Here is a 10,800-nt window from a genome sequence, read left to right on the forward strand (position 1 = left end):
CCAGACGTTTCTTATCATAAGGTGGGGCAATATTGCGCCGACTTTCTCTACTTATATCGATGATGATGACTCAATAAAAATTCAATCTGATCAATATCCATTCGTCCCATACGAACAATTCACCGATAATAGACAACGCACAACCCTCTCACGTGATAATACGTTGTGTCTTCATGATTCTATGTTTACAAACAAGAGGAAGTTTTGTTTTTTTTTCTCAGCAACATTATACTAATTACAGTATCACCGCAATTGTATACAAATAGGTGAAGTAGACTCAACTAGTCACGTGTCGAGGACTTGTGCACTATGTTTATGATCAAGTGAGTCAACATTTTGAGATTATGAAGAACATCGTAACTCGGGATATAGTGAGGATTACCGGAAAACCGCGACTACCGGTTTTATTTGAACTTCCGTTTCCTCCCTTTCTTTTCGATATCACGAACAAGTGAAATTTACAAAATCTGTTATTCTCTATTTTGCAAGTGAATCGGTGAAAAACATCGATATGCTCAATTTATGGAGTGAAAAATTATCTGTATGTTGAGATTTTTGAAAAAAAAATGAATTTCTGAGACCGTGTGATAAGAACAGGTCGTCGTGGATCACCGAGTGTGGCTCCATTATATTAATTGGCGCATGCGCAGCTACGGTACCGGGAATAAAGGCGGTTTCCCCCCACGCTTGTTGAATTAACACTCCAACATTTGTAGAGCCAAGCAGAATGAAACAGACCTGGTTAGCGCGAGGCCGCCTCCTGGAAGTCGCGTTTACTGTTTTCTCATGATACTTATAACTAAGATCGCGATGCAAGTCAAGTGAGAGAATAAAGACTCGCATGAAGTTTACAATCTCTTGTCAAAGGACAAGAGGAAGAAGCCACTGATAAAGACAATTTGTGATAAGCGGAAATAATCGCAGTGTTTATAGTGCAAATTACCGAGTCTTGAACTAGTGCATGGAAAATTTACGAGGAATCATCGAAAAGTTGAATAACGTACGTGATTTTTTAATGAGTAATTAGAGTCCTCGAGATCAATTGCCTGGAAGAGTCTTAACATATGTCTCAGACTATAAGCGATAAGGATTTGGTGGTAGAAATTCGAAATATCTTGATGAATTAATCCAACTGATCATTGATAACGAATGGATAATTTGACGATTCGCATCCAAATATTAAGTCAACATTAATTTTGAAACGCATTCTTCGTTATTTGTAAGTGCAATAGACTTGAAATTATTCACTTTTATCTGATTAATTATTTTACATATCCGTTATCTTATCAAATGTCAATATTTTCCCTCCCTCCTTGCCACACAATGTTCGTTAATACATTATATTGAAAAATCCCATTAATTTTGAAGTCAGTTGTGAGTTTGTACTCAGTAATTGAATGACTAATACTGGCTGATTGTCATCAACGAATAGAAACGACAATAATTCACTCCTAATGATTCGCGATTCCATATTTTCGTAGAATTAGATATACCAAGAAAATTTCCACAAAATACATAATGTAATGTATGCTCAAAGATATTGAAAAAAGGAAATATGGACGAGCGACTAGAATGAGTATTATCTACATGAATGGGTGAAAATATAATGCTCCCGGAAAATAGTAAGAGATAAAGAGTACGGATTTCTAATGTGGCTGACGAAAATATTCTAAACAGCCTCAAGTAGACAATCATCATTCATTCTCACAACATTTCTCATGCATTTGTTAATCGACATGTACTTCACATAACTTTAACGGTCCCAAGCGTCCACTAATGGCCGCTCGATGCAGAAATAATTCATTAACAAGCGCAATACGTGATATCATCATCGACCAATCAAAATTGGCCTCATTCTCAAACCCTGAATGAACCGATACCAAATTAGTGCTACTCCATATTTATGTAAGCAACTTGATTGTTCACTCTTGACACTCATCAAGGCTAACACTTATCGTGTCAGTCCACACTGGTGATTTCTAATGGCAAAGATCATTAAGAAAATTGAATCGTAGGAGAGCTTGAGAATTTATAGAAACCGGTTATAACGAACAAAGCTTATATCCTTTATTTTTTTATATCGCAGATAGATAAAAGACGACGGAGTACGAGAGCCTATCATTCCAGTGAGAAAATTCAACTGTTGATGATTTGAGTTATCATTTTAACAGGTAAATTCACATCTTTCATCAACTGAATTGATATTCAATACAATACACACCAAATTATATATTTCTTCGGTGTAGGAATGGCTTCTCACGTAGAAAACTTGTCGTTCAAAGTTCAGTATCCACTAAGTCCGACTTCCAGCATTTCTTCGGAGAGATCAACTCCATCGCCCGATTCAGGATTAGAATGTCCTCAGAGTCTAGCGAGTGATTCGAATTTTCTTCAGCTGAGGTCCGAGCATCAAGTGTCTAGACGAAAGAACTCAACGTCATCAGATGCTTCATACGTCTCCACAAATCTAAGCCACGACGGAGGTTTTTCAGACACTCCGGATGAGATAACTACGCCTTCTAACATAGACGATGATATCCTAGAGAAGTTCGATGGTCTGGAATGTTCTCCGAGGAACTCCAACCTGAATAACCCAGAAATTACTGTCGACATTATCAGTGTGCAAGAAGATTTTTCCAACGAAGATGATGACGATGATCTGCAGGAAAGAGGACCCGAGCCAAAATCAAAGCACAATCGTAAAAAACCTTATGAGAACTGCAGCGATTGGTTGCAATCAATGGAAAATCAGACTTATTCCCCTGAACTTGATTCCTCAGCCCAACAGATTTTGAGTGATCCACAGTTGAGGGACAAGATAACACTCTGCCTTGATCAGCTGACTGACGATAATGAGGGACAAAGGAATTGTGTAAATAATGAGTGGATTGGCACCTCTGTGGGAAGTGATCCTACGTGCAACAGCCATTCCAATGAGGTGAGTAATCGTTCATTCCAGAATAATCCTTCCAACATGGTAATCTTGATACTTTAATCGACATAATCTTGCAGAGGTCAATAGCATTCATTCCTTCCATTATTCTTCATCAGGATTGTCTTCCGAATGAAGAACAATTGATGTTCATCGATCTCCAAAAATTTCAAGCAGCGCAATCAGACACGAATAATCCACATCCATCACCGGCTGCCAGTTCGGATAATTGGCCGGATTCGCCCAGCAGCTACAATTTCTTATCATCAAGATCACACAGTCGTGCTTCGAGTCGAGCTCAATCTCCCGGATCTTTGGGAAATATTGGGTCGCCTCTGGTTTCACATTCAGTGGCTGGAAGTCCACCGCAAAACAGACTCACACCATTTAGACAGCCACGTCCTCAATCAACGTCATCATCATCCAATTACTCATTTGGAGATACGCCCAGTCCGTCGAATTACATCCAATCAATTGATCGAAGAATTGAAGATCAACTTGGGAGACACTTTGGAAATATCAGAACCTGCGAAAGCTGTGAATCATCAAGTACAATTGTCAATAGTGAAACAATTGACGACATCAATTGTCGGATTCAGATGATGAACGAGGTCATCAGGGACAACCGTGACCAAGACGAAATGCAAGTTGTTCCCAAATACCAGCGTGACTCTATAACCTGCAGAATGCCGGACAAAAATTTCGACCGAAACAACTACCTTTATCCCGACTCGATATATCCCAATGCTGTTTCTGATCTTGGAAATACTGGGATTCTCATCAACTCAGCACAGAACAATCTCATTTACGCTGAGTTCAACTATAACTTCAACCAGAGTGCTGTGGATAATCTGCAGGAAGGAAGTAGTACTGACCAGAGTTTTCCAGCTTCCGAACCTGTGACTGACTTTGTCGCTGAACTTGAAGACATAACACAAACTTACAATTCCCAAAATAATGCGGGATCACAGATGTACCTGAATCAGAGTTCGGAGATTCTTGGGTTACCAGAATCGGAAACCAACTACAATATTCGACCCGGAGATGTTCGTCATATATCCCCGCAGTACGAAACACACCAACAATTTGGTAATCCCGAGCAACCTTCAACTTCTTCAACCTTCGACAACTTCCCCATTCCAAAACCAGTCTCGCAATACAGATCAAGCAATTCCCAAAGGTAAGTTGAATAAACTGATTCCCCTTGACTCGAGTTCAGCATGTTCTAACGTATGATATCCTATAATTATTCTTTCCCTAGGAATTCGTTCAGAAAGATATCACCCTGGTCGTTGCTCAATCTTCCAGCGACATCGTCAAGTGAAACGTTGAAGGCGCAGGTTGATCCCGAAGAACTGGAGACTGCCATGAGGTGTCTCTTGAAGAAATCGAACAGCAAACTGATGATGCCAGACGAGCACAATAATGCCGATGGTGATACGTAAGTAGACGATGATAAATTGCAAAACAGTTCTCTCATCAGAATCTCTCTGTAACCGTTTTTCCTATCAGGATGCTTATGTACATCGTCAGCAGCCCTTCAGAATTGGAGACGATGAAGGCATACTTGGCACCTCTGGTAGAGCGCCTCGGGCAAATTCCTAATGGGCTTTCGAAAATGAATAACCGAGGAGAAGACGCGTTATACCTAGCTGCTATGAACTGTCCCCAGGTGCCTCATGTCGCGGGATATCTGGCGGCAGCGATGCTTCAAAAAGGAATTGATATTAGTCAGCGATTATATCAGACTCGCGTGAGTATACGTTTTTTACATCTGCCTCATGATTAAGCAAACGGACTATCTTCAACTGCGCTGAAAAAAATATTGCTTCCGTCCAGTATACTTATCCACTACGAGAACATTTACCTGGAAGTAGTATGTCTTGTGTAAAAATGTATAAACATAAACATATTGACTAGTGGCAAGTAAACACACTTGACAGAACCATATCTCAACAACGAACGGGTTACATAACTATTTAATGAATATTTTGGAATCGAGAGAAGATAAAAAATTTCTTATTCTCCCTCTGGAGCGAATTTATTACAGAAAATGTAATTACAAAAGTTCTACTATCATTTTGTTTGGGAGATATTAAGTCAACTTATCACGTTTTACCACTTCATTACTGACATTTTTAAAATACATTATGAGCCACTATTCTTGGGAACGGAAGATTAAAAGTAATTAAAATTGATGATATGTGCAGGGCGACACATTGATTCACGCGGTAGCGGTTCGTGGTGAGACCCACAAGTCAGTTTTAGCTGAATTGCTATCCCTGAAAACCGCTCAGGGTAATTCTGTATTCGATCTATCAAAACGCAATTACGATGGAAGAACAGCATTGCACGTAGCGGTAGAAGCGCACGATCCGTCGGGTTCGGGAAATGATTCAATTTCCATCGTGCGATTACTTCTCGAAAATGGAGCTGATCCCAAAGTTGAAGAGACAACGCATGGTAACACCGCTCTACACTTAGCGATTTCTTTGTCCAGCGATCCAAGTCTTATCCGAGTAAGTAAACACCAGCAACGATTTTATTATCCAATGAACATGATTATCGTGTAAATATCCTAATGATTAATGTGCGTCTTCGCAGACCCTGTTAGCGGGAAAAGGCTGCGAGGTCGTGAATGTTTTCAATCGAAACAGAAACACGCCTTTGCACATGGCAGCAGCAATGTCTGATAGAGTAAGCTTGGATGTTCAGAAAGACATTTGCATGAACTTGATCAGAGCGGGGGGATTAACGAACATCGCCAACGGCCAAGGGAGAACGCCTCTGGCTCTCGTGTCTTTCGCACGAAAAGACTTCATCAGACACATCTTCCAGGGACGAGACCTTCATTTCTCATAATGTAATTACCCGCTTTCATTATTTTAATATCTCCCATACTATTTTGTTTAACACCAAAGAGACGAATGTAGATTAGCCTTTGGCTTCCAATTTTTGTATATTCACATATATTTACACAATATGTTAATTGGGATTTTAATATCTAGGATTAAGACACGCCCAGTTGAGAATAACCAAAGACGTGCGGGTTGTACTTCCGCGAGATTAAATATTTTAATTTCATCCATGAATAAATTATAATCAGATGCCAATATTTTTTAAGTGAATGGATGATTTCATGAAGACTGAAAAATTAAAAGGATAGTAAATTAATAAAATGAATTTTGAATGTGTAAATAAATTAAGGGGTATTAATATTTCGACAATGATTCTGCACTTGTGGGTGACGGTACAAATGTTCTGTAAGGCATTTATATGTATACTATTAATCATAAACGTTAACCATTATAACTTTTGTAAATTGTAGATCCATTAAAAAATATATACACTTAAAAAATTAATATCATTGTTACATTTTGTATCCCTCTGAGGACTTTTGTATTTATGACGCAAATTCCGCTGAAAGTAAAATGTACAACCGAGATAAATTTTATCGTGAGTATAAAAACAAAATGAAACAGAAGAACGGGCTGTGGTCAGCCATAGAGTTCCGGTCTTGGAGGAGCTTTCCGGTGTGGTACAGTTCCCTATTCCATCAATCTGCACCCTGAGCTGGTGACTACAATCACCAGCGCTTCAATCCAATCAGATACCATTTTTAATCCTTTGCATTCGTTGGTTTTAATACGATCAAATAAAAGTACCACCATACCCGTCACTCACTATAAAGGGCGGCGACAAAGATACGTCAATCATAATTCGGTTTATTTGATAGATGTGTGTGGAAAAAATGTGATTCTTTATTCCTGACCGAGAGACGGTCGTGGACGCAACGCAAATTGTGACTCAGTTGGGTTTTTCAACAGGAAAATATTCTTTATTTGATTGAAATTGTGGAAGAGCAGTGCGCAAGATAATTGAAACCTTGATATTGACATTTATTTTTGGGAGAAAGTTAAACTATTATTATGTCGTCACGTGTCAATAATGTGGAATACAGTACGCATTGTCTGTGGATAATTGTGCTAATAAATTTGCATTTTATATCCGGGAAAAGTATCAGTGAATCTTGCTGGCATCAGAATGGCGTTGTTGTTGAGTGCAAATGTGTTGGAAATGAAGTGAGTAGAGAAAGAAATTATTCATCTCGTATAATTTCGCGAGTTTATTCTGTTCTTGAGGATACGCAAGTCGTGGAGTTAAATCAATAAATTTTGAACCTCATAGATTTTTCGTGCCGCGAAAGTAGAACTGGAGCTTGATTATTCTTAGTAATGAAACATTGTAATCACGCGGTAAAGTTATCCTAGGTGGCTAGTTATTCCCTAGGCAAAATAATTTTCAATGAAAACCTTTCAGGAACTGACCCTGCCTGAGACCTTCAATTACGAACATTTGACTCACCTGACAATCTCGTCGTGCGTTTCAGCGAATCTAGAGTTCGACAGTCTCGAGCATGCACAGTACATTCGTGACATCACAGTGGAAAATATCACCGGGACATTGTTATTCCATCCTATGCTTGTGTCTAAGTACATGGGCGTGTTCGAGATAAAAAATGTCGGACGTATACCGTTGATTGGACATCACATGTTTACGAGTATAATGAGCATCGAGACATTTAAAATCGAAAACACAAGAATTGAAAATTTTGATGAGACTTTCCAAGGCATCAACATAACAAATTTAATCTTCCGAAATGTCACAATGGATGCAACATCGGGAATCAATTTCTGGGTCAATGCCAAGTCACTGAAGATCATTGACTCCGTGATACGCAATGTCACCGGTAATTTTAACGTTGGGAGTTTTGAATCGATCGAACTTCTGAACTCAATGTTCGAGTTCCAGATGCCAGGGCAAATGTCACTCCACGGGAATACAGCGAAAATTAATAACTGTACATTTTACAACATAACTGTCATTATTGTTGCCAAGAGAAATATTGAGATGAAGAATAATTGCGCAGATGGAAAGAGTTTGTTGAGACTTGATTCAAGATTAATTAACAGCTATGGTAACAGGTCTCCAAATGAAATAACTTTTCTCAAGAGCAATATGACGGAAATTCTGGCCTATAACAATACTGTGTGCATTGCTGCTAGTTGCAAATGCCCGAGAAGTTTTCATCGGAGTTGTCAGAGTATTCTGACTGTCAATGTTTCTCTTGGAATTATTTTAATACTCATTTCGTATCTCTTGTAATCAACAAGCCAATTTCATTTATCGAGATAGCAAGTGGAGAGTCTCGTGAATTTAAGTCTAGTATAAATTCTTTTGCTAATGAATTGACAAGTTACTTTTGTTTATGGCTTCCAAAAACGTGATTCAAAATTTTGTTCTCCAGCAGACAATAGCAACAATCGAAGAAAATTCATGACTTACCTTTTGTTAAATATGACCACACCTAAGCCGTAGTTTCTGTCCAGAGTCCAGATGATTCCATATGAAGCTCAACACCATTAACATGAAGTGCCAACTCTTGTCGCAAATCATTGATTTCCTGCATCATTAAGCTATTATTCTCCTCCAAACGATTTATTGTCTGTTGATAGAGACGCATTTTTTTTTCTTGCTCGGTCTGAAGACTCATCGTCGAGAGTCGCGTTCTCGGTACATAAGTTCCTAGATAATTATCTGTTTATTACGAGAAGAAGATTGGGTAATTAACAGTCGAGCGGGAGATACTCACCGACAGTCTTCTGCAATTGATCACGAAGTTTATTTCCACTCTGTTGAATTCTACGTATTTCGTGAGTATGTTGGTCGTCCTTTGACTGGATTTGCTTCTTCAACTTCAGCGTCTGCAGGCAAAATCATTAAATCACATTTTATGAAAGAAATAGACGTACTTGAAAATCGTCATTACTTACCTCTTCCTTTTCACGTTTAACTTCTCGGTTTAAATTATTGATTTTAACGTTTAGCTGACGCTCTCTCTCCTGGACTTCATTTAAATTACTGTCTTTCTTCTGAATCGCTTCTTTAAGTCTTTTAATTTGATTCTAATTGGACAGATAATTCATACTTCCGTAATGATTGTGTAATGGTATCTCAGTAGTAAAGACGACTGTTAATTAATTTATTGCATGACATGTTTGTATTCAATAAAATAACAAATCCTGAATTTATACCAAGAAACTGTAGTTATGAACAATGTAAGAATTTTTACGGACATTACTTTTTCAGGCATCTGTGATTATCCTTTTCCATAAAAATTGGAAAACATATTTTCCATTTTGTCAACCGATTCAACTCAATTCCAGAATAAAAAAATGTCATGCATAAATGTAATTTCACAAATTTATTTAATTCTTACCGAAGAATAATCCAGTCGATAGTAAGTTAGCATTAAATGTTGGAAATCAATTAATGTAAAAGTTACACAATGAAATAAAGTGAAATATTACGAACTTACAGAGAGACTCGCATTGTCATTGGATATCCTGCATCTGTCCTCTTTGAGAGCTTCATGTGACTTTATGAAGCATCTGTGTTTGTGAATCAAATGCCAAGTGGCATTTATCAGAATGACGAAGATATTCTTCAATCCCTCAGGAGATTTTAAATCCTCCGCGTTTATAAATAGAGGGATATCGTCAATAGCCTCCAGTTCCTTGACAGTGAGAAAAAACAGGGTATAATAACACAAATTTTTACATTTCTCTAACGATTATCTAAGAGAGATAGCGGAATTTTTGTAAGGACATTTGATGAAGTGCTCAATTCGCTCCAAAAAGGTCGTAATCGAAATGTTCTCAAGTTCTCTAAATTTCGAGATATTCATGAAAACTGACGTATATTTACGTACCTCAAACACAGCAACAACAGCTTCATCGAAATTATCCAGTGTGCAAAACTCCATCAAATATTTATTTTCTTCCAGAGCATTTCTGATTCTCCTCATAGCGGACACACTGTTCCTATTGTCTGCCATGCTAAACTGTTAAATAAATTATCTGGAATGAATTAATTCAGCAATATTAAAATCCATGAAATATATAAAAAGATAAAAGTGTTGAAAATAAATTTGTCTTGAGTTTCCAACGTAAACAAAACGTAGAATCATCGATGGTGGCATTCGGCGAGATAATTGCACCAGTTATTTCCCTTGATTATTGTCCTCCCCCGCTGTTTACTCAATACTGGACTTACCGGTCAGCTCCCAGTGCTCCAAAACGTGCCGGTTCCTTGATTTATGAATATGAACGTAAAAAAACCCCTGGCGATTTGGACTGCGTCAGGAATTGTTGAGAAATTCTATGATAATGAACCGCCAGGCGAGTCACGACAAATAATAGATATTATTATTTCCTTTGATCCCACAACAATTTCACTTCTCCCATGTCGGACGAAAATAAACATATCTCGCATGAGTGCTTATTGGGGTGTAGACTCCAATGTACTTAGCCGGTGGAGGGTTGCAAACGAAAAAACTAACTAATTTCCACGATTGTACATCGTTAGTACTTCACTGTACATGCATTGATTTCGTTTGGAGCCTCGTGGATAATTAATAATGATCAGTTATAAATTGCTCATGATGTTGGCCAGAAAAAATAAGAAATGAACTTTTTAATTGCGCTGTAGCTAGTTTTGTAGGAAATCATTTGTAGATCGTGGATATAAAGGTTTACTCGTTTGTGTAAACCACAATCATCGAATGCAATCAATTAAAAATGACGATTGGAAAGTAGCGGTGGCGCATGAATTACGATGGTGAGCATATCTGTCGGTAAAGCATTACCATTCGGTGGCTGACTGGGCTGGGACCCTTTTGACTGGCTAAAATCGAATTTAGAATATTCCTGGAGGCTTAGGAGCAAATGGGCTGCCTCAAAGGGCATGCCACGCACTCCGTCCAGCGAGCGACGAGCGCTGTGACCGAGTCATTGATGATCATAATC

At 38.3% G+C, this 10,800-nt stretch overlaps 3 protein-coding genes across 6 annotated transcripts; 2 read left to right on the top strand and 1 right to left on the bottom strand.

The window, feature by feature from the left end:
* The first annotated feature begins 710 nt into the window (after positions 1-710).
* Positions 711-6,294, top strand: LOC135167209 (uncharacterized). 4 transcript variants are annotated; one of them, XM_064130160.1, is made up of 8 exons: positions 711-1,219; positions 2,087-2,171; positions 2,247-2,938; positions 3,013-4,112; positions 4,194-4,373; positions 4,445-4,685; positions 5,143-5,451; positions 5,537-6,294. In XM_064130160.1, the coding sequence occupies exons 3-8, from the start codon at positions 2,249-2,251 to the stop codon at positions 5,792-5,794; spliced, it is 2,778 nt and encodes a 925-aa protein (XP_063986230.1). In that variant the 5' UTR covers positions 711-1,219; positions 2,087-2,171; positions 2,247-2,248; the 3' UTR covers positions 5,795-6,294. The 4 variants fall into 4 exon arrangements, with proteins under 4 accessions (XP_063986230.1, XP_063986233.1, XP_063986231.1 ...); XM_064130163.1 differs by having other exon boundaries at positions 3,052-4,112; XM_064130161.1 differs by having other exon boundaries at positions 711-1,000.
* On the bottom strand, positions 6,114-10,364 carry LOC135167222 (afadin- and alpha-actinin-binding protein-like). Its single transcript, XM_064130195.1, has 6 exons — positions 10,049-10,364; positions 9,705-9,852; positions 9,312-9,509; positions 8,767-8,898; positions 8,586-8,697; positions 6,114-8,518 (listed from the first exon to the last, which is right to left on the bottom strand). Exons 2-6 carry the CDS (start codon positions 9,828-9,830, stop codon positions 8,301-8,303), a joined length of 786 nt encoding a protein of 261 aa, XP_063986265.1. The 5' UTR covers positions 9,831-9,852; positions 10,049-10,364; the 3' UTR covers positions 6,114-8,300.
* LOC135167220 (uncharacterized) lies at positions 6,436-9,310 on the top strand. The gene is made up of 2 exons (XM_064130193.1): positions 6,436-7,014; positions 7,253-9,310. The coding sequence occupies exons 1-2, from the start codon at positions 6,862-6,864 to the stop codon at positions 8,096-8,098; spliced, it is 999 nt and encodes a 332-aa protein (XP_063986263.1). The 5' UTR covers positions 6,436-6,861; the 3' UTR covers positions 8,099-9,310.
* Positions 10,365-10,800: the final 436 nt, after the last annotated feature.

The sequence above is a fragment of the Diachasmimorpha longicaudata genome, chromosome 11 (genome assembly GCF_034640455.1).
Source record: "Diachasmimorpha longicaudata isolate KC_UGA_2023 chromosome 11, iyDiaLong2, whole genome shotgun sequence".
NCBI lineage: Eukaryota > Metazoa > Arthropoda > Insecta > Hymenoptera > Braconidae > Diachasmimorpha > Diachasmimorpha longicaudata.

What these genes read in the sequence shown, in the direction of transcription:
- LOC135167209 (XM_064130160.1), top strand. Translation starts at nt 2,249, where the DNA reads ATGGCTTCTCACGTAGAAAACTTGTCGTTCAAAGTTCAGTATCCACTA. An exon ending in GCAACAGCCATTCCAATGAG is followed by an intron (nt 2,939 to 3,012) that starts GTGAGTAATCGT and finishes ATAATCTTGCAG; the next exon opens with AGGTCAATAGCATTCATTCC. An exon ending in AGCGATTATATCAGACTCGC is followed by an intron (nt 4,686 to 5,142) that starts GTGAGTATACGT and finishes TGATATGTGCAG; the next exon opens with GGCGACACATTGATTCACGC.
- LOC135167222 (XM_064130195.1), bottom strand. Translation starts at nt 9,830, where the DNA reads ATGGCAGACAATAGGAACAGTGTGTCCGCTATGAGGAGAATCAGAAAT. An exon ending in CTGTTGTTGCTGTGTTTGAG is followed by an intron (nt 9,510 to 9,704) that starts GTACGTAAATAT and finishes CTCACTGTCAAG; the next exon opens with GAACTGGAGGCTATTGACGA. An exon ending in TCAATTGCAGAAGACTGTCG is followed by an intron (nt 8,519 to 8,585) that starts GTGAGTATCTCC and finishes ATAATTATCTAG; the next exon opens with GAACTTATGTACCGAGAACG.
- LOC135167220 (XM_064130193.1), top strand. Translation starts at nt 6,862, where the DNA reads ATGTCGTCACGTGTCAATAATGTGGAATACAGTACGCATTGTCTGTGG. An exon ending in GCAAATGTGTTGGAAATGAA is followed by an intron (nt 7,015 to 7,252) that starts GTGAGTAGAGAA and finishes AAAACCTTTCAG; the next exon opens with GAACTGACCCTGCCTGAGAC.